Source organism: Pan paniscus, chromosome 12, assembly GCF_029289425.2.
Source record: "Pan paniscus chromosome 12, NHGRI_mPanPan1-v2.0_pri, whole genome shotgun sequence".
Classification (NCBI taxonomy): domain Eukaryota; kingdom Metazoa; phylum Chordata; class Mammalia; order Primates; family Hominidae; genus Pan; species Pan paniscus.
Window position 1 is genome coordinate 27,808,690 of NC_073261.2, and position 26,265 is coordinate 27,834,954.

General features: G+C 49.1%; 1 protein-coding gene across 9 annotated transcripts; it reads left to right on the forward strand.

Annotated features, from left to right (window-relative positions):
• Window positions 1–25,891, forward strand: CHST10 (carbohydrate sulfotransferase 10). 9 transcript variants are annotated; one of them, XM_034951991.2, is made up of 8 exons: window positions 174–313; window positions 2,563–2,633; window positions 9,021–9,138; window positions 10,974–11,105; window positions 15,005–15,096; window positions 19,516–19,750; window positions 22,133–22,238; window positions 23,969–25,891. In XM_034951991.2, exons 4-8 carry the CDS (start codon window positions 11,006–11,008, stop codon window positions 24,504–24,506), a joined length of 1,071 nt encoding a protein of 356 aa, XP_034807882.1. In that variant the 5' UTR covers window positions 174–313; window positions 2,563–2,633; window positions 9,021–9,138; window positions 10,974–11,005; the 3' UTR covers window positions 24,507–25,891. The 9 variants fall into 9 exon arrangements, with proteins under 9 accessions (XP_003815812.1, XP_034807877.1, XP_034807882.1 ...); XM_003815764.5 differs by lacking the exon at window positions 9,021–9,138 and having other exon boundaries at window positions 1–429; XM_034951986.3 differs by lacking the exon at window positions 9,021–9,138 and having other exon boundaries at window positions 162–313.
• Window positions 25,892–26,265: the final 374 nt, after the last annotated feature.

Here is a 26,265-nt window from a genome sequence, read left to right on the forward strand (position 1 = left end):
CGGCGCGCACGGCCGGATAGGCGCGAGGGGGCCGCGTGGGGCGGTGGCGGCGTCCTGGCCCCCAAAGCCGGTCTCGCGCGCCAGGCGTCTTCCTTACTTCCGCTGCCGCCGCCGCCACATCCCGGGACCCGACGGGCCGCGGCGCGGAAGCCGCCGGCGGCGGCGCGGAGGCCTCGGGGCAAGGTGGGGCGGGCCTCCCGCGCTCCCAGGACCCCGCGCGCTTCGCCCACAGGCCCGGCGAAGCCCGACCCGCGCGGCGCCCCCAGGGCCAGGGGAGGAGCCTAAGGACCCGGACGAGCGCCGCTCCAGTAGGGTGAGCTCGGGGACGCGCAGGCGGGTGGGTTTCAGCGCCTGGGCCCCTCTCCCCGCCGCGGGGCGCACGGAAAAACCGGAGAACCCGCGGGTTTTGTCCTGGCGAGCCACATCCCGGTGTGTTTTGGCGACTTGAAGACCTCCCTAGTTCGCGGGAGTAGCGGGAAGAGCCTTCCTCGCGTTAATTATGCAATAAGAAGGCGTCCTTGTGCGGGATGCTGTGACCCGCGGAATTATTGATATTGTGCGAGCCTACAATTTACTTCTTTCATCCTTGGCTGAGAATTTGCGTTTGTAATTGTAGATGGAGAGAGGAAGAAAGGGTTCCGCTTGGGTCCAAGGAGCATGCAGAGGAAGGCAGGGAAGAAGGAGCATGTGCAGCTTCGGTGCGAGGGGAGTCAGGGGTGGGAATGCACGTTCCCTGCCTGAGGGGCCCCGGGGTGCCCTGAGCCTCTGATCTTCGCTGTCAGGAGGCCTGTCCGAAGTTGGAGGTTGAGGCATGCAGTTCTGCACTTCTGGCTGGGAAGGTGAACCAGGTTTTCCAAAATGTCATTTTTGCTTTCCAAGTCTGCAAGGCAGGAAAGGGCTGGGCAGTGAATGGAAAGTAGTGCAGCCAGGTTCTGGTTAGCTCAGCGGCAGGACTGTCATAACGGTGGGTTTTTTTGTTGTTGTTGTTGTTTTGTCTGAAAACCAGAGTCTGGGGCTTTGGGCCATGAGGAGTTGGGTTATTGCATTGCTTAGAGTGCCAGAGTGAGAAATGTCTCAGACGCTGTTAAAATTAGGCAGCTCAGTTTAGCTCTGGCTCTCTGATCACCAACCACCTCCTCCTTCACTCTTTTCAGTGACTGGGTTAAAAAGAAAAGACACAAAGAGAGAAGTGGTCTTTCCCCTTCCCTCCCCATTACAATTAAGAGCTTAGTCCATCTTGGCTCAGAATTGGAATTCAGAATTCAGAATTGCTCTTGACCCTGAAGAATAGAATCTCAAAGAAATACCTGAGCAGAAAATTCTTTCCTTCGCTGAAATGAAAATTGGAGTGTTTGCAAAACTGAACAAAGAAAGGAAAGAATTTGTAAACATCACAGGCAACTTGCAGTTATATTCGGATCATTTTTCAGTGTTTGAGGAGTTCATACAATAAAAAGGTGAGAGAGAGCCAGGAATAGAAACAGGGGAGAGAGGTGGTTGCAGGACCTTAGAGATTGCAGAAACCCAGGAGTTCATTTTCTTTTCATACACGTCTGGATAACCTGGATGTGAGGACCATCAAATGCTGTACATGATGTTTCTGACAATGATGGACCACATATACAACAGTGGTCCCATAAGACTATACTACCTTATTTTTACTCTACCTTTTCTAATTTTAGATACACAAATACTTACCATTGTATTACAGATGCTTACAGTATTCAGTACAGTAACAGCAGTACAAGTTAGTAGCCCGGGAGCAATAGATGATTCCATATAGCCTAGGTGTGTGGTCAGCTGTACCATATAGCCTAGGTGTGTGGTTAGCTGTACTATCTAGGTTTGTGGAAGAACGCTCTGATGTTTGCAGAAGAACATCGCCTAACGATACATTTCTCAGAAGGTATCCCTATTGTTAAGTGATGAATGACTGTATATAAAGCTTAATCTTTCAATCAACATAATAGGAAATTGCTTTTAATTTTAGCATTGAGTTCTTAGAGTAAAGGGAGGCAGAGAGAGACCGTGCTGCATGTGTCCCAGTCAGCTTGGGCTTTATGGTATTTTAAGTGAGTTGTATGTTTATTTTGGTAGATCTCCTAAATCCATGATCTAATTCCATGACTTTGGCTTGTTTCTGGTTATTTATGATATGGCATTTGGCTAAAATTTTCCAGGTGCTAAAGGTGTAAGGAGTACAAAAATCCAGAGAACATTTTGCATTGGAAGAATTGATCATCTTGTATAGGAATCCTATACCTATTTCAAACATATGAAACAGGCATAATTGGATTTGATTATTTTTGCTACAAAAAATGTTTCATTTTTCACACTAAGTTACATGGAAGAGTCTTTTAAACAGCTAGTGGTTTTGGTACATTTAGAATATTCATTTACCAAGAAATCCAAATATAACCTGTCTTTGTAAGAGACCCATTCTGCCAAATATATTTGAATCATCAAAATGGTTAACTATTTCCTTCCTAAGTATAAACCAAGTTGTATTAAGTTGATCTTGTAACTTTTAATAATGCTTTTTTTTTTAATTTTCCTATCCAGTGACAAGAGGAACCAAGAACCTCAGTTCAGGGGAAACACAGCAAGGAAATGTGAGCCCCAGGCTGCAGAAGGTACGTGAAGGAGAATGTGAGCTCATCAGTTATTTGAGCATGCCATTCAGTATTGTTCCTGCCTTTTTTCTTGCCTGTGCAGATTTTAAACTCTTGATTAGGAGTATGTAAATGTGTGCTTAGAAACATTTCCTTAAATATAATAATAAGAGCATGCTCTGAGGCTGGGATTATGTGAGTTAGTACCTGCTGAGACCTGTGCTTGGTACAGAGTGAACCCCATACAGGTGTTTACTGTATATTATTATTATTGTTCATGAAAACCTGTCTTAACTACAGGTGTATTTCTCACTGGACAGTTAAGAGTGTTTTCATTCTCCTAACTAAGGGTGGTTAATCATTCCAAGGCGGTAAATTGTAAGGATGACAACAGAGAAGACAAAGGAAATTTCTGTACGCAGATTGAGAGAAACCTTTACTATGAATTTGAAAGTCTCAGTGACGTGCAATAGAACTTTATAGTATAAATTCATATGCCACACTTTGCATTATGGAGTTGTAATTTAATGATTCTATTGATAGGGTAATGCATTGTAGTTCAGAATGTGCTCAGGGTTGACGGTGAAATGTCCCCGTTTCTGCAGCCCTGGTCTGTCTAGTTCTCATCTCACCTGTCATCCTCCTGGGGTTACCAGTTCCTTGTACATTACCAGGTTTTTGTGTGTGTGTGTGTGTGAAGTTTCCTTTAGAGTCTGGCTGTGTTTTAAAAGTTGAGCCCTGGACATGTGATCCCTGGTATGTGTATGAGGTGAGGTTGTCAGTAAAGGGCCATTGACAGGCCTCCTCATCTGACCCACCCCTGTCCCTGCTTGCCCACTCTGCATGAGGAACACTGGCCTTCTTGCCACTTTTGGAATTCTGGGACCCAGACCACAGTCTTTGCCCAGGGGTCTGCATGGCTTGCTCCCACAGTCTGTCCTGCCTTTTCTCAACATCCTGCCCATGCCCTTGTTTATTAGCCACTGCACCTGTCACCTGGCTTGATCATATACATTGATCACTTGATTTGTTTATGGCCCGTCTATGTCTGTTAGTAGGAAGCACTGTGAGAGCAGGGAATGTGTGTTGCTATATCCCCAGGGCCTAGAACAGCCCCGGCTCAGAAGAGGGCTTTGGTAAATATTGCTGAATGAAAAAATGTCTGGAAAAAGCCTGGTTAAGCAGAGTTAAGTGGGCTTATTTACCATGGGACTTTTCAGAAACTTTAATAAGTGAATGCGCATATTAGAAGTGGGGCCTGGCAGGTGGGAGGCAAACTCATCAGCAGAGTAAGAAAGGCGCTGTGCTTCTGGATGACAACTCAGACATGGGGAAAAGCTGCTGGCGGGAATGGTATTGGCAGCTGAGCAAAATGAATTTACAAGTTTCCTTTTCAAAATGCAGGGGAGGAAGGATTTGCATCAAGAGATGGTAATAGTAACATTTCCATTGTTAGTTATTACAAACATGTACAATGTGTGCTATTTATCTTTTATTTAAGGTGGGGAAGGGGGAAGATTAGGGCTTCTTGTAGATTCTTCCTTCCCTGACCCTGCTTTCCCCATAAGGCCTTAAGTTCTTCAGCTGCCAGTTCATCCTTGTGGGTTGAACTGAGGAACCAAACCCTCTGGCTTGGTTTCAGATCCTGACATCTTGACTTGTGAAAATCCCATTTAATGACTGGAAGTAGGAAAGCTCTGAAGATGGATATGCAGATTCTAGGGGTCAGGAGGCTCTGTTCAGGGCCTGCGCCATGACTGAAGGGAGGGCGTGCAGGGGCTCAGGTTCTGGTCCCACCATTAGCTCTAGAGGCACTCTGAGAGTTGTCTTGGCTCCTTGAACAAAGGGGAGTTAATTACAGAAAATGCCAGGCTTTTTAAATGCCATTTGTCCCCTAGCTGTAGGGAGAGCAGCGGCCCTTGGCAGAGCCCTGAGGAAAGACTCTTTATGTCAGGCCGCAGTCCTCTTGTGGACAGAAATAATGAGCCTTGGTGGTGTCATCCTCAGATAGGAGGCAAACCCCATGGTGAAATTCTGTATTCAAGGAAACAATGCAGAGAATGGGGCGGACTTAGAGGAGCTGGGGTGAAGTGAATTTGGAATGCCTCTCTTTTAAAAAAAAAAATGGGGCAGAGTTTTGTGTTGTTTTCCAAAGTCAGACAAAGCCTAATTCTACAGAGTCTAGTTAACCGTAGATGGGAGGGCTGGAAAGGAGAGTAAGATGAAGGCAGTGATGGAAGGTCTTAGATTCTAATTAAACCTCTTTTAGCTGTGTATTTGGAACACTTGTAATTCAGAGCATCAATAGACTCTCGTTGACTAGATGCTTTTTTGCTGCCAATTTTCCTTCTTAAGAAGGAAGGAGGTGGTGGGAGAATGGCGTTTATGCCAGAATGCCTAGAGTCTGCATTTTAACAAGATCCCCAGGGGGATTCATGTAGGCATTAAAATTTAAGAAGGGGTGAGGTCCTGGACCAGCAATTCTCAGTCCCAGCTGCTCATTAGAGTCACGAACAGAGCTTTTAAAAAATGCCTGGGTACTGCCTCCAGAGATTTGTGTTGTCTTGGCTGGGGTATTCTTGTGGCCCGGGGTATCACTGTGTTTCTTGGAAGTTTCCCAGGTACCGCCCCAGACATAAAGCCAGACACCTTCAGGTAGATGTCTAGATTCAGAAGGCACATAATCCCGAAGCAAATGACACCATGCTTAGCTGGGCACACCACTCTTTAGGATTCATCAAAACCCACCACACCAGATAATGTGGATCCTCGTAGCTCATCCGCTGGCTTCTAGAGCCACAGCCAGAGATGATGGGATGTGGAGCACCCAACCGGGGTTGCTTGTGCCAGGTTAGAATTCTCCCTCCTCCATGAATGAAAATGACCTTGAGACCGGGCAGTGGCTGAGTGGGCATTTGCTTTTTGTACCTCTGACTCTGCTGCTGAAGAAACTGTTTCAAAATTTAAATCAGATCATGACATCACCACCCCTCTTTTCATGTAAAACTCTCTTCAGGGGCTCCCATTGCTTGCAAAGAAAAGACCATAATAGCCCTGGAAGGCCCCATGTTGTCTGGCTTGCATCTGCCTCAGCCTGTGCCCCAGAACTCCAGCCACATGGGCCTGCGTTTAGTTACTCAGGGGCCCATTCCCTCGGCCTGGAACCCTGCCCTTCACCTTCGGTAACTGTGCTGGCCCAGACCACTCTGCCCAAGGCACATCCCATTGTATTTTCTCCCCACAGCCCCATGTGCCTCTCACACCATCAAGTACCACTCCTCAGATAGATTCTTTCCTTCGTGTGGGCCTGTTAGACGACAAGCTCTGTAAGGACAAGAACTGTGTGTGTTTAGTTAGGGACTCAGGGTCATATCCTTGGCAGCTGTTTTACTGCATGAATGAATACACTGGATACTGGATAATGAATAATGAGCTTGAAGTCATTATTTTTAGGTTATTTTGTCCTTAAACTTGTATGCACATACACACCTACTCATGTTTGAGTGCTGTATTTTGTAAACTGTAGAGATATTGTACCTGAGGGAAGTGGGTATTTTGAGAGAGGACTGGGCTGTAGTCTTACTGGTTCTGATTGGCTCATGTAGGATGTGACTTGTAGAACAAGTCCCAGTTTTCTAAATTTTTAACTAGGCCGGGTGCGGTGGCTCACGCCTATAATCCCAGCACTTTGAGAGGCCAAGGCAGGTGGATCACTTGAGGTCAGGAGTTCGAGAACAGCCTGGCCAACATGGTGAAACCCCATCTCTACTAAAAATATAAAAATTTTCCAGGTGTGGCGTGCCTGTAATCACAGCCACTCAGGAGGCTGAGGCAGGAGAATCGCTTGAACCCAGGAGGTGGAGGATGCAGTGAGCCAAGATTGCACCACTGCACTCTAGCCGGGGTGACAGAGAGACACACTGCCTCAAAAAAAAAAAAAGAAAAAGAAAAAGAAAAAATGCTTATTACAAATATTTAAAATATGAATTGTATAAAGTACAAAAAGAGCTCTTACTGTCCTCTCATAATTTTATTCTATGTATTACATATATGTGTCTATGTTTGTATATGTGTGTAATCATATATATTTCACACATCCATGATTTTTTTAACAAATGGGATCATACATTCCATCCTGCAACTTGTCTTTTTTGTTTACTGGTATATCTTGAAACTTTGGATATGGATCTATGTCATTGGCTTGCCTTTCATCATAGAGTTTTATTTGAAATGAAAATGTTTTTGGACTTCGGCATGATTTCCTAAACCCCTCAATCAATGTGTTTTAAGTAGTAAGTGTATTTGAATGCATATACATGCTGTGGCTTAGATCATTTTGTTTTCAAATAATACTGAAGTCCTCATAGCATTTGGTTGTTTTCTAGTCTCAGTTAATGGATATTAAACATAGAACTGCTCTGTGGAGACTAGAGAAATATTTTGAGGTTGAAAGGGGGCCTCATTCTTGAAAAAGCCTGGAGACCCTCAGGGAGAGGGTTGGGCAGGCTGCCTCCTGAAGTACCTTTCCACATTCCTGAGTTCTAGTAAGTCGCTCAGTTGACACAGTCATTCAGCAAATAGCGATTATTGGCTCATGGTGCGCCAGGCACTGTGCTGGTCCCTGCTGTCCTGACGAGCACGAGCCCACATTCTGCAAAGAGAGCAAATGGCACATAGCGAGAGCATCTGGACTGTGCTGGGTACAGTGGAGGAAGTGGAGCAAGGTCAGGTGGCGCACAGCGGTGCTGGGGGTGCCACCTGGGTGGTGATGAGGCAGAGCTGACTCTTCCTCTGCTGCCCATGGGAAAGGGAGCAGGCCCTGCTTACCCCGAGTGTACAAGAAGCCCAGTGGCCGGGAGCAGCTCCTCAGAGAGCTCCCTCCTGGACCCCGCAGTGACTGCCCACAGGCTCTGTGGCCTGCAAGGGGCTCTACAGCCAGATATGGGCATGCTGGCAGGCAGCTGTGCTTGAAATGCTGATAGGGGCCTGGGGTGTAATGCTCTTCTCAAGAGAGTGGTTTTGGCAGGGCTAGGGTTTTGCCCCTGAAGCTTTGCAAATCCACATCCCCCACTGGAGTCACCACGTGTCCTGGTACCATCCCGGGGACAAGAAGCAGGGAAAAAGCAGGGGAAGGAGGTGGGAACCCTGCAGTCCACCCTTCTCCTATCCTAATGGAGTGGCCAGGGAAGGGACTCTCTGTATATCTTAGTTTAGTAAGAGTTTGCAGAAGTCAAGTTAAAAATGGATTTTTTGAAAATGAAATACCCATGTGAAAGAACACATTGGATGATACATGGTCAGTTGCATGATTGTTGAGAAGGTCTTCTGACTGATGAGTGTGCAGGTAGCTGTTTGTTCCTGTGGTTGAAAAATGGGAGCCCGAAGAGCTCTTCATTGACACACCCACAGCCACCTAGCTAGGGAGAGGGTGAGTGTAGACCAGTCCCTGACCTCCTGCCTGGGTGAAAGACTAGCTACGGAGACGGTGAGTGCAGACCAGTCCCTGACCCCAGCCCAGGTGAAAGACTAGCTAGGGAGAGGGTGAGTGTAGACCAGCCCCTGACCCCCCGCCCAGGTGAAAGAAGCTAAGAGCTCCTGACTTTTAAATGAAAGTCCAATACTTAGGAAGGCACATATGGCTTCAGGAGAGTGCACCTCTCAGTTTTCAACTCATATAGTTGGAGAAATCCTATCCCTAGGCCACCTGGCTTCCTGGAGAGCAGAAGAGGTGCTCTTCATTTTCAGGTAAGGCTTCATTATCTTCCCACTTTACCTGCAGATGAGCTCAGTGGGCGAAATCATATTACATTCCTTCAGAAGACTAGTTCCATTGGAAAGATTTGATTCTTAAACTATAAAAACCTCCAAAGTGCTGTCCTGAGGCCGGGCAAGGGTGATCAGGGGTTGGAAGCCTGGAGGGAATGAGCAGAGCAGGCAGTGGAATATGCAGTTCCCAGGTCCTCCCGCCACATGCTCTGCAGAGTCAGCGCGTCACGTGCAGGAGGGATGCAGTGCCTCTTATCATTGTTCCCTTTTTCATAGCACTGATCCTAGGAGAGGGTGGGTTGCAAGCCCCAGGACACTCAGAGCCAGGACCTGTCTGTTCAGAATTGCATGCAACCTGCGTGGTACATCCTGTTCCTTTTACTCCCTCCCCAACCCACCCTGGTGCCTCTGCTGCTTACTTAGAAATGGCCTGCAGCTGGCATTTTTCAGGGGGGTGCTCTCACTGTGACCCATGAGGATGGACCCCCCTGAGTGCACTGTCTTAGAGGGCTGAGCTCAGTGGACTTGGTACTGCTGGGCCCTGCATCCTCTGGCCACAGTCTAAGCCTCAGTTTCTTGAAGGGAAGTTAGCAGTTGCTGGAATAAGAGTGTGTCTTGTTTTTTTCTCTCTTCTTGGTGTAGACCCTACTGTCGCATTAATTTCTGGCAACCACACTGAGAAAGGTGTAGATTAAGCTGGAAAATCACGAAGAGTGCCAAGGGATTGGTCAGTTTTTACTGGGGGTCTGCACCAGGCCAGGTGGGTGCTGGTTTTTTGTCTACATTGTCTCATTTAATCCTCATGGCCACTCTGAGGTAGTGGTAGGAGGAGGGCCTTCTATTAGAGATGGGACATTGAGGCTTAGAGAGGTTAAATGACTTATGGAGTCACAGAGCTAATGGGTGTGAGCAGGGATTTGAACCAAGTCTGGGGTTCTTTGTGCCTCACTATCTCTGACAAGGAGTGGCGGAAGGAGGAGGGGATTGTGGGATGGAGACAGGAGACAGGACAGCTGACTTGCAAGGAATTTGGCATGCCCCCTGCTGGGTGGTGTTGCTGATAAACTACAGTACACTCGGTTAAATGTGAAGTTCAGAAAACAACACATAGGTTTTTGTTTTTGTTTTTTTTAGTATAAGTATATGTAATATTTGGGACATACTTTATACTAAAAAAATTAACTGAAATTAAATCTAACTGGGTATCCTGTGTTTTTATTTGTTCAACCCAACTTGGGGAACCTGGGAAGGACACTGGGCCTCATATCTGGGCACAAAAAATACTGGTTTTGGGGGGGAGTATAAGTATGTCTTATGCAATATTTGGGTTATACTTACACTAAAATTTTATGTTATCTGAAATTCAATCTTAACTTGGGGGGTGTCCTGTATTTTTATTTGTCTAATCAGGCAACCCTATTGGTGACCCCAGGAAACACACGAAGCCTTATACACGGGCACCTGAGGGTGGTTTGCGAGCCATTTGGAGAAAACCCAGGCATCTTGGCAGGTGGTGAGCTCCCCACTGCAGGCTGTATTCAGGTGTGGCCGGATAACTACGTGGTGGGTGTGTCATGGATCCTATTTGCATTCCAGATGCCTGGTTCCTGTGAGATTCTAGGATGTAAATGCTGAGACAAGGAGAGTGATTCACCTGGGTCTTCATGGAGCTCTGACCCACCCAGGGTTAGGAGGCTCTCTCTGAAATTATTTGCCATCAGCACTGTGTTGAGGGGACCACTTCTCCCTGCCATGCAGAAGTGATGGATGGCCTCAGTCAGTTGGTGGAAGCCAGCTCAGCCCAGGGTCTTGTCTGTACGTGGAGAGCTTTGGCTTGAAGAAGCACTGTGTTAAAGGTGAAATGAAACACACTTTCTTGTGTCACCTGCCAAGAACTGACAGTGACTTCCCAGTTCTTTATGTGCCTCCTGCAGGAGAGTGTGGCTTCTGTGCCAGGCTGAGGACCGACATGCCCTGTGTTGCTCCCTGGCTGTGACAGCATGAAAAACACCCACCTCAGTGTTCTACCCAGGCCGTTGCTGGCAAGTGGGCAGAGGCGAGAAGCGTCAGTGTTCATTCCTTTGCTTTTTTAGAGCTTCTCTAGGTGTGGCTACATCTTGTCAGCCAGTCAGAATTTTAAACACAGCCAGCTCCTAATTGCCCCAGCATGGCTTCTGCCCACTATGAATGACCCTCAGCTAAGGCCTAGTCCTTGGCAGGCCTCTTCCTGCCACCTGCTTCCAGACCATCGTGGGAGCTCACTGGGACCTTAGCCTGGGCCCAACAGGAGTCAGGGATCAAATGTGCAAAGGAGTCTTATTCTGTGTTCTGAGAACACACGGAGGTGGTCTTCTCTCATTATCATGTCTCTCCATTAGGGTGTTCTAAATTTGATTTTATTATTGAATCAATCATTTATATTATTAATTCAATATGAAATGTTAAATGCCAAGTCAAACTACCTATTGTAGCAGTGGAAAAAAACGGAAATATTTGTGCTGATACTTACTGACTGAAATCACCTGTCGTTTTCATTCCTCTTTGTTGACTTGATGTATTTGTAAGCAGCAGGGGCATCTCGCTTGTGTTTTCCAGGAAGAGTCAGTGAATGGCTGCGGCGTGACAACATGCACCACCAGTGGCTTCTGCTGGCCGCATGCTTTTGGGTGATTTTCATGTTCATGGTGGCTAGCAAGTTCATCACGTTGACCTTTAAAGACCCAGATGGTACGTATGCTTCATGGTGGAACGAATTTTGGCTAATTTAGACCTAGCTGCAACACTGTTCCTAGGTACATGCACAGATGACTTCTGTCACAGAGTCAAAGGACTTTCATGCCAGCAGGGACCTTGGAGGTCATGGCCTCCGTTCCTTCATGTTACAGAGGTGTGAGGGGAGGTAGGGTGGGAGGGGCTGGAGGGTCTTTTTCAAGCATCTCCTCTGGAGGAAGGAAGCTGCTCTTTGTGGCTGAGGCCTGGGTGGTGCCTAGGAGCAAGGAGCAGGGTCTCCTCCCAGCAGCACAGTGGCCTTATGCCTTGCAGCAGGGCGCCTCTCAGGCTCGCAGTTGGGAATTCTCTTTGCCTCATGTCATCATGAGAGGTGCAGCCTCAACTGCTTGGCATGCCCGTGTGGTGGCCACATGTTTGAAGGTCACCCTCCATGCAGTGGAGGAGGGTTGTTTAAATGTATGTCTTCAGGTTGTCTTGGAGGCTTTCTTAGCTCTCCTTTACTGAACGTAGGCATTCAGATGAGGACGGATAAAGAGCGCCAAATTGGGTCTCAGAATGCTGATTCTACTTCGTGCTCTTGTCATTTGCTTATCTACATCACAATGTTTCTTCCACCAAATGGACACCCTGCCTGCTCCGGCACCGCCCATGATTGCCCTGAGCATGGTGAGGTGCTCTGTGGTCTGTGGAGTGCTGGATATGTCCAAAGAGGTGTGTGATATGCTCTCCAGCCCCGAGGCCACTTCACTGAGTGGCCAAGCAGGCAAGCACGAGGAGGCCGGACACATGGAGTCATTGAAGTCCTCATTTGTGCCGTGGATTGGCCCATTCCTTTAGGCTGATTGGGAGATACTGGGGAACGTGGATGAGCACAGCATCTTTACTCTGCACCGTACTTTGTCCTCCTGCCGATGGTGGCCTTGGAAAGGGGCAGTTAGAGATGCCTCTGTGCCAGCAGTTCTTCCTGGAGGCTGCACTGACCTGTGCTGTCTGTGTGGGACAGGCCCCTGCTCCGCCCCACAGAGCTCCCAGGCATGTCCCTGGCTGTGTCAAGGACTGCCCGATGTCCTACACCTCCTGCCCCATCCTCTCTCTGCCCCACCTTGTCTGCAGAGGGACAGCAAGGTTAGAAGGGAGGTCTGCAGGGAAAAGAGGGACACCCTGAAATTAGCCCACATGGTGGTTCTCCCCATGACAGTTGTTGGGCCCTGACTGGCTGTCATCACATGTCCTGCCTCATCCTCCAGGAGCCCTGGAGAGAAACCTGTGAGGTCTGCACAGCCCCGGGAGGTGATATTACACCTGCAGGTATCTGGGCAGGTGTCACGGAGCATGACAGCTCACGCACGCCCGGGACTTGGGGTTCCGTCAGCAGAGCAAGGGTCGATTGTTGGAGGGTTGCTGGAATGTGACACGATGATCTCAGTTTGACAGTTTGGACATTTCCATGGCAGCTTCAGCACAGTGACATGCCACTGAGAGATCCCTCCTGAAGCCCTAGAGCCGGGTTCTCATCCCCGCAGCACTTCAGAATCACCTGTGGGACTTTACAGACCTGCTGCTGCTTGAGACCCAGTGAAGGAGAATCACTAGGGGTGGGGCCCAGTTGAGAAGGACAGTGGTAGATCCTAGCTGGAGAACTGAAGAGAAACAGAGCTGCTGAGAATAAGAAATAGGTGTTACTCAGGATTCTCCTAAATGTCACCTCCTGGTATGGAAGGCACTCAAAAGGCAGGTCATGAGGTTAAATTGTTTATGGTTTATTTTGCTTAAAAAAGTAGGAGTAGATGTAATACATTTTAGTGAGACTTCTATAGGTAATAGTTAAATAAGACTTGTGCCTTTGTGTACTGTTATCTGGCAGAATGGCCTCTAAAGAATGCCTTGTTTCCCAGCGGCATCTGGTAAATGAGGTCGCATTCTCCTTTGATGTATCAACTTTCGTGCTGAATGTTTTCAGTGTAGACACTGATCCTGGAAGCTAAGCAGGGGTAGGCCCGGTTAGAAAAAAAGCAAGTGTAGGCGCAGAACAGGGTTTTGTGAAGCGGAGAAAAGGAGTGGTAAGGAGTGTTAGGAGATAAAACCTATGAAGAAAGATGAAGGGCTTTCGGATTTTACACCTGGAGAGGAGCACCGCAGCGGTCCTTAATACTGCCTGTGAGATCTTTCCAGCCGGCTGCCTTCAGGCGAGTAGAAGGGGGCACTTCCCCTGCCCTGTGAGATCTGGTGTGGCGTGTGGGTGCTGGGTCACTGAGATGGGAGTGCTGCCCCTGACCCCGAGGCAGGGGCTGCTGGTGGTGAGGATGCTGTTGGCCGCACAGAGTGCAGTGAACTCAGTGAGAATCTTCTGTTGTGGGCCCGCTCCCGTTGCGGGGTGACCACCACAGCACTACCCAGCCTGCCTCACTCGCGTGAGATGTTACCTAATTGTCCCAAGGGACCTGGTTAGGTTAGGATCCTGAAGGTGGATGTCCGCCAGCTGAGTTCTGGATGCAGGATGCGAGCTGGCACCCAGCATCTTGCCAGTGCACAAGGACGCTGGGCTGAAGCATCAAGAGCATTTACACTCAGAGCCCGCCCCTGCAGGCGTCAGAGAGGCCCTGGGCTGGGGTGGTGTAGGCCTCTCCCCTGGAGCCTGCCCCTCCAGCACTGTGCTTTAGAGAGTGTGTCCCGGAGCCTGGATCTTGGGCAGCACAGGAACCCCTGTAAGCTCGTGGCCATAAAGGGTTTCTCACATGTTGGAGTTTATTTCACACACGTTCACCAGAAGCCCATTGTGAAGTGTCAAGACCAGGAAATAACAGACGCGGCAGTGTCCACGGTGGGGAGTTCCACTTCCTGGAAAGTGCGTGGAGAAGCCTTGGCCTCAGTGCTCCCGGGCTGCTCCTTTCAGCTCTGTCCTCTGGGACAGGGCCAGCCTCAGAACCCCCATCAGTGGTGTGCATGTTCTTCTCACCTACCTGCCTTTCCCGGTTTCTCCTGCCACTGGAGCCCCTAGGAAGAGCATGGTTGTCGTGAGTTGCTGTTTAAATCAACACTTACTTTTTTTAGTGTTACAGTTTCTGTTCAGCTCAGCAGTGGGGCCAGTGATATTTGTGGCAATGATTTATCCTAAGTTAGCAAATTTCAGTATCATATTGAACTAGAATCAGGTGTTGTAACTAGACTTTCTCATAAGAAAATAAATCCCCCTCAGCGAAGGGAATGTGATGGAATCATATAGCAAGACTCAAAATGATGCCCTTGTGGACCTGGTTTGTGTTTGTAGGCGCTGGTTTTTCCTCTCCTGGTTGACTTCCTCATTGGTTCTGAGCCGCTTGAGGGCAGAGCCTGTGATGTGAAGGTCTCTGCAGCCTTGACCATCTTTGCATGTACTTATTTGCCATCTGCGGATACTCTCCAGTGAAATGTCTGGGTGTATCGTACCTATTTTCTAATTAGATTGGTTGGTTTTTTAATTGTTGAGTTTGAGGATTCTTTATATATTTTAGATAGGAGTCCTTGGTCAGATAAGTGGTTCATAAATATTTTTTCCCTATCCGGAGCTTGTCTTTTCCTCCTCTTCAAATGGGCTTTCACAGTGTAGATTTTCTCTTTGGTTGTTTTTTAAAAAGATTGATGGTTTTATGTTTCACATTCAGGTCTGTGATCCACTTTGAGTTCATTGTTGAATAAGGGGTGGGGTTTGGATCAAGGTTTGTTCCGTGTGTGAATGTCCAGGTGCCCCAGCACCATTTGTTGGACAGACTGCCCTCCTCCGCTGAATGGCTTTTATGGCTTTGTCAAAAGGCATTTGGGCGTCTTTGAGAGCTTCTATTTCTGGGGCCTCTGTTCTGTCCCATCCACCTGTGTGCCTTTTCCTTTTAGAGAAGACATTCAACCTCTCTGTCTTCCAGTGTACAGTGCCAAACAGGAGTTTCTGTTCCTGACAACCATGCCGGAAGTGAGGAAGTTGCCAGAAGAGAACCACATTCCTGAGGAACTGAAGGTGGGCACAGCCAGGCCGTGGTCCTTGTCCTCTCGAACACGGCACCCCTGTCGCGGGGAGCTGGCCTTCCCCTGTGGCTGGTTCCGCTTGTCATCACGTCTGCGTTAGAGCCTTTTCCTGTGTTACTTCTCCATGTTAGTTCACCTTGTTAATTTGCATTTGGGAGAGGCACAGGTCACGTCTATTTTTGTGCCCCTCACAGAGCTCTGTGCATCAGGGTTGCTCTGTCACTGTTGGTTGTGCAGCATTCCTGACCAGCTGAACATGAGCCTCGCCCGGGGAGCCGAGAGTATTGGGCAGGGTCAGGAGGAAACCAGAAGTGGGAGAAGACATCTCACCCAGTCATGGGGTTTTAGAGTGAAAGGGGGCCCTGGACAGCAGAACAACTAATTCAGCCTCCAAATTGTATGGATGAGAGAACTGAGCCTAGAAAAAAGGTGGATCCTCCACAGTCCCATGGAGTTCCTGGCAGAGCCCAAGGCTGCTGACTTCCACCCAGCCCTTGCTGCCTTGACATTCCGGCTCCATGGCTCTCTGCAGGCTTCCTTGTGCACCTAAATTCCTGATCATTCCCTAGCTGGCATGAGGGGTGCACTCTGGAAGGCCTCTCACTTCCTAACCCCCATTCTGGATCTAGAGGGTTGAAGTTGCAATTGTTCCAGAAGGAATGAAATGGGTACAGCGAGCCCTAAAAATATTTTTAGCCCAGAATCAAGCCGTAGAGGTGGGGACAGCTCCTATCCATGGGTCACAGTGTAAGGATGATAAATTAGAACTCAATAAATATAGAAAACATACACCAGTCAGTAGAGTGCTGCTGGAGGTTACTTCTCGTAGGACATTGATGGAATGGAGGCCAAGTTTACAGAACTCTGAGACAGCCTAAATGTTGCTTTTAGGTTGAGGCATCCCAGGGTAAGAAAATAATTTGGATGGGGTACAGAAACAAAACCAAAAAATCTTATGGGAAATAGGAGAGTGGCTTTAATAGGATGGATTTAATAGGAAATCAAAGTTACATGGATAAAAACAAAGGTAGGGTAAGCCTTTGGCAAAGTGTCGCAACAAGGTTCCCTCGAGGATGCCATACCCTGTGAGGAAGAGGGTGGTCATCTTGGTGCTCCCTCTCCGGGTGGAGGGTGCTCCTGGAGAGATTGCCAGCCTGCAGGAGTCATTGCAAATAAACAGACTGCGCCTGAATGTGCTTTACAGTTTGCAGTGTACTTTACTGGGTTTCAATCTCATTGGTCTTCTGAGCCGCCCTCTGAGGTATATTTTTATTCTGTTTGCATTTGGGAAACATGAGGCTCAAGGAACTGTGCTCACTGGGTCAGTATCCCCTGGACAGCAAGTTGTGGGCCTGGGCTTTGAACTCAGTGTCCTCTGTGCCCCTCTCTTACCCGCTGCCCCAGTCATTCTCATGAGACTCAGATGGGAGGTGAGGGAAGTGGGGGATGTCAGAGGTGATGTCCGCTGAGGCCACATGCCGTTAGGTGACACCAAAACTCAGCATGTGTCTTCTCACAAGAAAGGGGATTTATCAACATGATCAGATTCTGTAGCTCACCTTTAAAAGTTTATTTTGGCCAGGTGCGGTGGCTCACTCCTGTTATCCCAGCACTTTGGGAGGCCGAGGCGGGCAGATCACCTGAGGTCAGGAGTTCAAGACCAGCCTGGCTAACATGGTGAAACCCCATTTCTACTAAAAAATACAAAAAATTAGCCAGGTGTGGTGGCATGTGCCTGTAATCCCAGCTACTCGGGAGGCTGAGGCAGGAGAATCTCTTGAACCCAGGAAGCGGAGGTTGCAGTGAGCTGAGATCATGCCATTGCACTCCAGCTTGGGCAACAAGAGCGAAACTCGGTCTCAGAAAAAAAGTTTACTTTGTGCATGGTGTAGCCAAATGTTTGAATGGAAAATAGAAAATAATATTTGTCTTTAAGTTGGCTTTGTATATTTCCAAAGGGAAAAAAGAAAACAATGCTCATTCTTACACACAATTGAACAAGAAATCTTTTTTCTTTAGCTGGGCATGGTGGCTTACGCCTATAATCCCAGCACTTTGGGAGGCTAAGGCAGGAGAATCGATTGCGCCTAGGAGTTTGAGACCAGCCTGGGCAATATACTGAGACCTCATCTCTACACAAAATACAAAAATCAGGTGGTTATGGTGGTGTATGTTTATAACCCCAGTGACTTGGGAGGCTGAGGTGGGAGAATCACTTGAGCCCAGGAGTTGGAGGCTATAGTGAGCCATGATTGTGCCACTGCACTCCAGCCTGGGTGACAGAACAAGACCTCGTCTCTTAGAAGAAGAATTTTTGTCTTTGTCTCTAATGCTTTGCTAAAAGAAAAGCAATATCTAATATCTTTTCTTTGTTCAAAGAAAAGCAGTATCTAAAAGTGCAGAGTTTTCTGCATTTTCTAAAGGGAACTTGTTGGGAGGTGCTCTCTCCTGATGCGCTGTTCTTGAGTGCCATCCATGATCGGGGTTAGGTTTGGAACAGAGAGGGAGGAGAAGACAGAGAGGCTCTTTTGGGATAAGTGAGCAAGAGGTGGGATGGATGAGGAAATGAGGTTAAACGAGACCCGTTCTTGTAAGAGCAAGGAGAGTGCCTGGCGTGGCTCCTGGTTTTCCATGGTGGGTGGAGGGCCCGGGCAGCCGCTGATGCCCTGTGGGGAGGAACGGAGGCCACTCTGCAAAGGGGCCTCTCGCTTCCCCAGTGTCTTCATCTCAAAAAGCAGGCAGTCAGTAGCCCCCAGGATGCTCTTCCCACCACCAGGGAATCCCAAGAAATTCACTTAAACACACAAGGGAGAAAGCATCCTGGCCAGAGGTCATGAGTGTAAGAGAGTTTGGTTACAGTAGATCCATAAAGGAAGAGCTGGGTGGGGGGCCCTGAGGGGGGACCTCTGTCATCCTGATAGTTCCAGCGTCCCGGTTCTAGTGTGTTCTGGAAGTCTTACGTCCTTCCCATTTTCTAACTGACGTTGTCCCCTGGGAGGACAGGTTGTTAAAACTACCCTATAAATGGATTTCCTGGCAAGCCCAGTGCATTTTAAAAGATATAACAAGGATATTTGGGTCCATTCAATACAATTATTTGGAAGGATCATCTGCTTTGAAATTTTGGGAAGTTCTGTGTAGCTTTAAGAGATAGATGTGGCCGGGCGCGGTGGCTTACGCCTGTAATCCCAGCACTTTGGGAGGCCAAGGTGGCGGATCACAAGGTCAGGAGATCAAGACCATCCTGGCTAACACGGTGAAACCCCGTCTCTACTAAAAATACAACAAAAAGTTAGCCAGGCATGGTGGTGGGCACCTATAGTCCCAGCTACTCGAGAGGCTGAGGCAGGAGAATGGCGGGAACCCGGGAGGCGGAGCTTGCAGTGAGCTGAGATCGCGTCACTGCACTCCAGCCTGGGCCACAGAGCGAGACTCCGTCTCATAAAAAAAAAAGAGAGAGATAGATGTAGCAGCTGAAGCCTTAAAAATGCTGAGAAACAGGGCCACAGCTAGAGGGGGCCGATGGGGTTGGTGGAAGCTGCCCTGCTATTCAGGAATGCCCTCAGGATGCCTCCTTAGAACAAGAAGGTGTGAGCAGCAAGGGGACTTTAACTCACCGAGGACAGGGGGCCTCTGAGCAACTTCTGTGTGTACTGGCACATCTCCCTGTGCCCCCTCCAACCCACGCACACACAAGGCCTCTCACATTACAGGTATTCTCTTAGGTTCTAAAACAGCCCTGAAAAGAATGGACCAGCATGTAGAATTTGAGCTTTTTCATCTTTTTCCCCCTAGCTAGAGGATTCCAAACTTCTTACTTTGGTTTTTAATTTTTTTTCCCCCAAGACGGAGTCTTGCTTGCTCTGTCGCCCAGGCTGGAGTGCAGTGGTGTGATCTTAGGCTCACTGCAACCTCCACCTCCTGGGTTCAGGTGATTCTCCTGCCTGAGCCTCCCAAGTAGCTGGGATTACAGGTGTGCACCACCACACCCAGCTAATTTTTGTATTTTTAGTAGAGATGGGGTTTTACTATGTTGGCCAGGCTGATCTCGAACTCCTGACCTTGGGATCTGCCCACCTTGGCCTCCCAAAGTGCTGGGATTACAGACATGAGCCACTGTGCCTGGCCTTATTTTGTTTTTTAAAGTCGAACTTCTCTCCAAAGACGTCCGAGGAACCAAGCTTGCATTCATTTTCCTTGCCCAGCCTGCCGATCGGGCTGGTGGAGAGGCTCTGAAGGCCTCGTGAAGGGGCTGGGGATAGTGGGTGTCACTCTGTAGACAGACAAGGAAGGGAAGAAGGGAAGGCTCCAGATGGAAAGGAGGGGATAGACCAGCAGGAGCGGCTCTGCTTGGCCCGGTCCTGCCTCCTTTAATGATCCCTGGGCCTCTTCTGCTCTGTGTCACCTGCAGCCAACTGGGAAGGAGCTTCCAGACAACCAGCTCAGTCAGCCCCTGGTCTACATGGAGCGCCTGGAACTCATCAGAAACGTCTGCAGGGATGATGCCCTGAAGAATCTCTCGCACACTCCTGTCTCCAAGTTTGTCCTGGACCGAATATTTGTCTGTGACAAGCACAAGATTCTTTTCTGCCAGACTCCCAAAGTGGGCAACACCCAGTGGAAGAAAGTGCTGATTGTTCTAAATGGTGTGTGTGGGTCCGCTGAATGTCCATCTGGGAAGGGTCTTGGTGGCCGGTGCTGAGGAGGCTGGGGAGGACAGCAAGGAGGAGTCACAAGAGGGCTGGTTTGACCTGAAAGGACTGGTGGCCTTCCAGACAGGCCTGTTTTTGTTGTTTCCTGTTAGTGTTGTGCCTTACAAGTTAGTGGGGCTCGTTTAGACACCGATTCTTTTCAAAGGGTCACAGCCACAGTCCAGCTCTCCTCGCCTGTCACAGCAGATCCTCACTTTAGGTGGCTCGCCCACCCCCAGGCCCCCCTCCTTTGTCTCTTCAGGTTCCCTGTGCTGATGGTTATAGTCACCCACTCTGTCCCACATCCTCAGGGCCCCACACTCGCAGAGCCACCAGGAAGCCTCACGGTCGCCCTCTCTGCAGTGAGAAGGGCTCACACCGTAGAGCCTGGGAGGGGAGCCCTGGCCCGGGGCCTGGAGCCTCTTTACCTGCAGACCAAGCGTTCTGTGCCAGCGAGCAGGAAGAAATTGTACCCCATTTCACACTAAGCATCTGTGTTCAGAGGATTGAGTCAGCTTGCTTCAGGAAACCTGATGTTTGCTAGGGAACAAATTAGATCATCACAAAGTAACCTCATACACTGCAGTTTTGATTACTCACTACTCTTTTTAGAGATGTCTATTTATTTAAATTCCAATTAGTCTGAACCGATCCTAATAATTATGGGCTCTGCTTATGAAATTTAGCTTCAGACAGGAGTTAGTTCCAGTCAACAGCAGTGGGACTCCTGGGTTAGGAATCGGATTTTGGGGCACCATGGGTAGGTGGCCCTGAGGCTCCATGTCCTGCTTGCCACTCCTGATGCTGCCCACAGAGTCGGTGGTCACTCCTGGCCACTGTTTGGCCTTCGCACGGGTTGGCTGGGAGAGAGAATGGTGGCACCTCATCTTCTGGTTGTCACATATAATTAATGTGCTTCTGCAGTGATTGGATAGCATGTTGGGTTTTCAGAAGCAGAATGAGGCTGCAAATCGAATTGAAAACAAGGAATATACAAAGGCTCACAAATCAGCCACCACAGTGTGAAGCAGCATACTTTAAGAAGTAAACACCCACTTAGAAGGGCAGCATAGAAATCAGAGTGGGCTTGCTGGATCATGTAATACAGAAGCGGGTGGTCCTTGTGGCTGTCTTCGGTAACCACTAGTGCACCTGGATGGGGACAGGTGCATGAATGGGCCCATATGTGGACCCACAGAGCTGGTTCTGTCATTGTCCCCTTGAGAGCAGTGCTCCCCACGCCTAGTTTACAGCCATCCATAGCATGTACTGCAGAGTTCTGGACTGGGCTTTAAACACTCGGGGGAGGAATCAGTAAAACAGACAAGACTGTGTCCACTGGTCAGATGGCCCAGGGAGTTTCTTCCCTGCCAGGACTCCAATCTTAACCCTACAGGATTAACACAAAGATGGATATTAAGGCTTACAGAGACTTGGAGAAAACCTCAGCATACTGACAGTGTATTTCCATTTGTCTGTATTGAGAAAAGAGTGAAAAACCTGCTCAGCCACCAACCCTAGGATGGTCTCTGCCCAAGTTCCATTCAGCAGCCTGGACCTGCACTGGTCCCTGATGACAGACCCTGGCTGTTGGCACGGCCCTGCCTTCCCGACACACCTTGTCCTCTTTTGACTCCTGTCTCAAATGTATCACAGCTTCCATAGCTTAGTCAGATTTTTCCAGCATCAAAAGGTCTTTGCTCTTTGCCAGCCTGGGATGCTGCTGGGGTACCTGAGAGCCACTGTGGGCCAGGGGCATGTGGTGCTTGGAGAGCTTAGCCTGTCTATGGGATGGGACTGTGAAGCTGCTGCGGGCATCTGTTAGCATGACGTTCCAAAGTCCTGCTTCTCTGGCATTTTCCCCCAGTCTCAGAGTAGAGTAAGTGTTGCTGGTGTTAGGAATTCTGTTTGCATGCAGCGATCTTCCTCTAATGGCAGATTTAGCCCAGTTAGGTCCATTGCCAGGGGTAGGCACTGCCAGCATTTCCACTCCTGCTCCCTCCCCCTCCTCCCTGAAATCATCAGTTTCCTCTAGTTGGCTTATGGATTCCCAGAAGCTTTTCTTCACTCGTTCATCCTGCTGGCAGAAGCAGTTGAAATTCAAAGACCTAAACTTGGATTCTGAGGGGCCACAGTAATTACAAACCTACTGTCCGCCATCCCATACATCGGAACAGACCTGGTCCAATGAGTCTGAGGAGGCTGGATATTGGGGGTGGGCTTGTCATGCACACGTGGGGAACATGGGGCCCAAGGTAAGGACGAGGTAAGGACATGCCCTTCTCTAAGGGGCGTACTGGAGCAGCCAACCCGCCTTCCTTTCCGTTTACTTCCCAGGAGCATTTCCTTCCATTGAGGAGATCCCCGAAAACGTGGTGCACGACCACGAGAAGAACGGCCTTCCTCGGCTCTCTTCCTTCAGTGATGCAGAAATTCAGAAGCGGTGAGAGCAGCTTCCTCAAAGGGGAGGGGGGAGTTTTTGTAAACCTGAGAAGAAATTTGGGAAAAACCCCAGGCTGGGTTCTGTACTTGGCAGATTGATCGGAGGACCACAGAGGGCTGTCGGTTTGCATCAGTGAGAGGCAGCTAAGCTACACCCCCCATTCGGCGTCTCAAAACTCTCAGTTCCTTCTGAGAATTTCCAGCCTTACCTTCACACAGTCCATTAACATGAAGGTTACATCATTTTTTAAATAGAAATTAGCAGGCAACTTTGTTCTGCTTTGGTAAAGTTTTATAGATTGCTTGCTGAATATGATCTTTTCTTTATAAGAAAGGGATTTGGATTGCAGAGACCTCACTGAGTATTTGATTCTCCCAGAGGCATTGTGCCCACTGCTGTGGGAGCTGCCCCTGGAGTGGTTGTGTGGGCTGCATCCAGCATGGGCAGGGTAGAGAGACGGAACCCCTGATCACAGCAAGGATGGAGTCCAGGCTGGGCGCAGTGGCTCATGCCTGTAATACCAGCACTTTGGGAGGCCGAGGTGGGCGGATCATTTGAAGTCAGGAGTTCAAGACAAGTGTGACTGACAGAAACCCCATTTCTACTAAAAAAAAAAAAAAAATAGCCCGCTGTGGTACACATGTGTAGTCCTAGCTACTCAGGAGGCTGAAGCAGGAGAATCGCTTGAACCCCGGAGGCAAGGGTTGCAGTGAGCCGAGATCTGGCCACTGCACTCTAGCTGGGGCGACAGAGCAAGACTCTGTCTCAAAAAAAAAAAAAAAAAAAAGAAGATGGAGTCCTTAGCTAATAGATGAGAAAGTTCTCATGTAGTAGCTCTCAGGTGGCCCAGGAGAGCAAGGCTGAAAAGGAGTGAGGATGCAAAAGCAGCAGCTCACGTCAGGTCACCAGCTGGATTTTGCCTCCTGGGTCTGCAGCCACCTGCCTTGCATGGCGCCTGCCCTGCATGGCACCTGCCCATCCTTACAACCCTTACCAGAGATGCTCCTGGTGAGGAGTGTCCTGCTGTTGCCCTGAGCACTCATGGGGCTTTTGTGAGACTCAGTGAGTGAAAACACGCAAAGCACAGAGAGCAGTTTCTGGCCTGTCGTAATCACGCCGTGTTCTGTGATGTCACTGTTGTCATCGTCTTTGTCATCGTCACTGCTGCCGGCCCTCCTCCCCAGGGCCATGCTCTGCTGCCGCCCGCTTGCAGCTCACCCAGACCTGCTCCTGCCCGCTGGATCGTGAAGCCTGACTCTCTGTTTTCTCTTGCCCCCCTTCCCCTGGCAATTTGAATTGAACTTTTAAAAATATGCCCTTAAAGTAACTTTCCCTGGCACCATCTATTCCTGACTCAGAGTTCCTGCCCTTATGATTTTCTGCCCAGGAACAAAATTTGTAAATATTCTTGAAGTTTTGAATCATTCAAGTAAAACAGAAGGTAGATTAAATAGATGTCTTCACAGTGACTGCCTACAATGAGTACTGTGGCCTTGGACAGGTAAGGTTTTCCAAGCCTCTGTTTCCTCACCTGCAAAGTGTGGTAATAACAGGATTAATCCACAGGATCTTGGAGTTGATTAAGAGACGTGTGGAATGCATTCATGGCAGCCTCGGCACGTGAGGGTCCCATACACAGTGCTGCACTCCGCTCATTCCTCCCTCTCCCGCCCCCTCAGCTGTGACCTCCTGTGGCATCAAGTTAACCTCTTGTTCGTTTTTTTCCTTAGATTGAAAACATACTTCAAGTTTTTTATTGTAAGAGATCCCTTCGAAAGACTTATTTCTGCATTTAAGGATAAATTTGTTCACAATCCCCGGTTTGAGCCTTGGTACAGGCATGAGATTGCTCCTGGCATCATCAGAAAATACAGGAGGAACCGGACGGAGACCCGGGGGATCCAGTTTGAAGATTTCGTGCGCTACCTCGGCGATCCGAACCACAGATGGCTAGACCTTCAGTTTGGGGACCACATCATTCACTGGGTGACGTATGTAGAGCTCTGTGCTCCCTGTGAGATAATGTACAGTGTGATTGGACACCACGAGACCCTGGAGGACGATGCCCCATACATCTTAAAAGAGGCTGGCATTGACCATCTGGTGTCATACCCAACTATCCCTCCGGGCATTACCGTGTATAACAGAACCAAGGTGGAGCACTATTTCCTGGGCATCAGCAAACGAGACATCCGACGCCTGTATGCCCGTTTCGAGGGGGACTTTAAGCTCTTTGGGTACCAGAAACCAGACTTTTTGCTAAACTAATGCATAAGACCTGTGAATTCAAATATCTTTATCAGACCTGGGGCTAACCAGGTGAAGATCTGAGCCCAGAAAGGACCCTTCCTCCACCACACCCCTCCTTTGAGGACGCCTGGGGTCTCCCACAGGCCTGTGAGTTGCCTCGGCATATGACGCAGGACCCCGACTGTTACAACTTAGTTTGGATGTAAGATGCTCTGAGGACCCTGCCCACACCCCTGCGTGCATTAGGATGTCGCTGGCCTTTGCTCACCTCAGAGGGGAGAAAAGGCTAAAGATTTGCAGTTTGACAGCCCAGCAGGGAGGAAGCATCACACAGCGTTAGGAGCCGTTTCCCTCAGGTGTTAAGGAAGGGGATGCCCCTGAGGTTCTCCTGGCTAGTTGGGGTGGCTTCATCCATCACTGGTGGGTTGCAGGAACAGCACCCAGGACTCTGAGGAGGGACAGAGAAGCAAGGGGGCTGCTGAAATCGCAGAGACTTTTGCAGCATCAGATCTGAGGAGTAAAACAGCACCTCTGGCCTTCATCTTGGTGCTGCGACAATTGTGGAGGCAAAGCATTCTTTCTGTGACTGTTTTGTTCCTGTAGACAGTCAGCGATGGCCAGAGGGTGGTGTGGTATCCAGGGCTCCATCTTTCCAGAATCCATGCCTGTGTAATGCTGGTCCATGCTTCTGAACCTGTGTCTGCCAAGCGCCTATTTCATTCAGCACAAAAGATACGATTTTAGAAGGGGAGGGGAGGGGAGGCTTTTTCTACCTGAGAAGGGGAGTGTCTTTGAGGGCCTTAAAAGGACCATGGCCCAGGAGTTGGGGGGCTGGTTGGGCTTGGAGTTCAGGCTGCTGTGGATCCCGGCGCATCAGTTCTGACTTGCCTTACCTGGGTGGACAGCAGTGAGTCTCCACCTGTCTTCTCCAGGTAGCTCCCATGTTGGGGCTGAAGATGAGCAGGGGCAACATGCCAGCATCACAGAATTCGGTGTAGTTTACACATTTCGATTCCTTTCATCTCAGCAAAATGGGCACTGCCAGAGCCATTTCTGATCACACCACCATCCTGGACCATGTGACTGGAAGGTGGGTAACCAAGTTCACCAGCAATAAAACCCAGGGCCCAGGTAGCCTCCAGCAGTGCGGCTTCCTGGCAACAAGGTAGGCCCTGGTGCAGGGCAAGCTGCAGCGACCATTTCAGATACCGTCCACAGCCAGGACCGCTGAGAACTGGGACAGTTTCCTGGGATGAGTGCCAACCTGAGCCTGCATGGTGCCGCCGAGCCCGGGGTGGAGGAGGGAGCCAGGCTTCGCTTCAAGGCGGCCTCTACCTTTTCTCAGAATGGTTTCCTGATTGTGTCAATGTGAAAGTTAAATAAAATTTATGTGCCAAACCTGACATGAGCTGCGGTTCTGGGAAGGGTGCCTGTGGCCACGCGCGCCCCAGGCAGGTGGGGTAGGCAGGTGTGCACGCATTCATAGCTGCTCAGGGTAAGCAGACCGCAGGAGGCCCAGCCTTCAGCCGCCATGGACACGCAGGGCTGAGGACGCCACGCTGGGTTATTTTTCTGTAACGTTTAGCAAAGTCTTGTTACAATTTCAGACCAAATGAGCTGATTGATTACCTCTTTGCTGTTTGGAATCTAACTGTGGATCTGTATATGAATGGAAGGCCTTAAAGCTAGTCTTAATTAAAATAGTATTTTCCCTCAGAAACAAAAGTCTGGCCCCTGGGATGGTTTCTTCCTCCCCTTTGGCATTTGGGTCATTTTC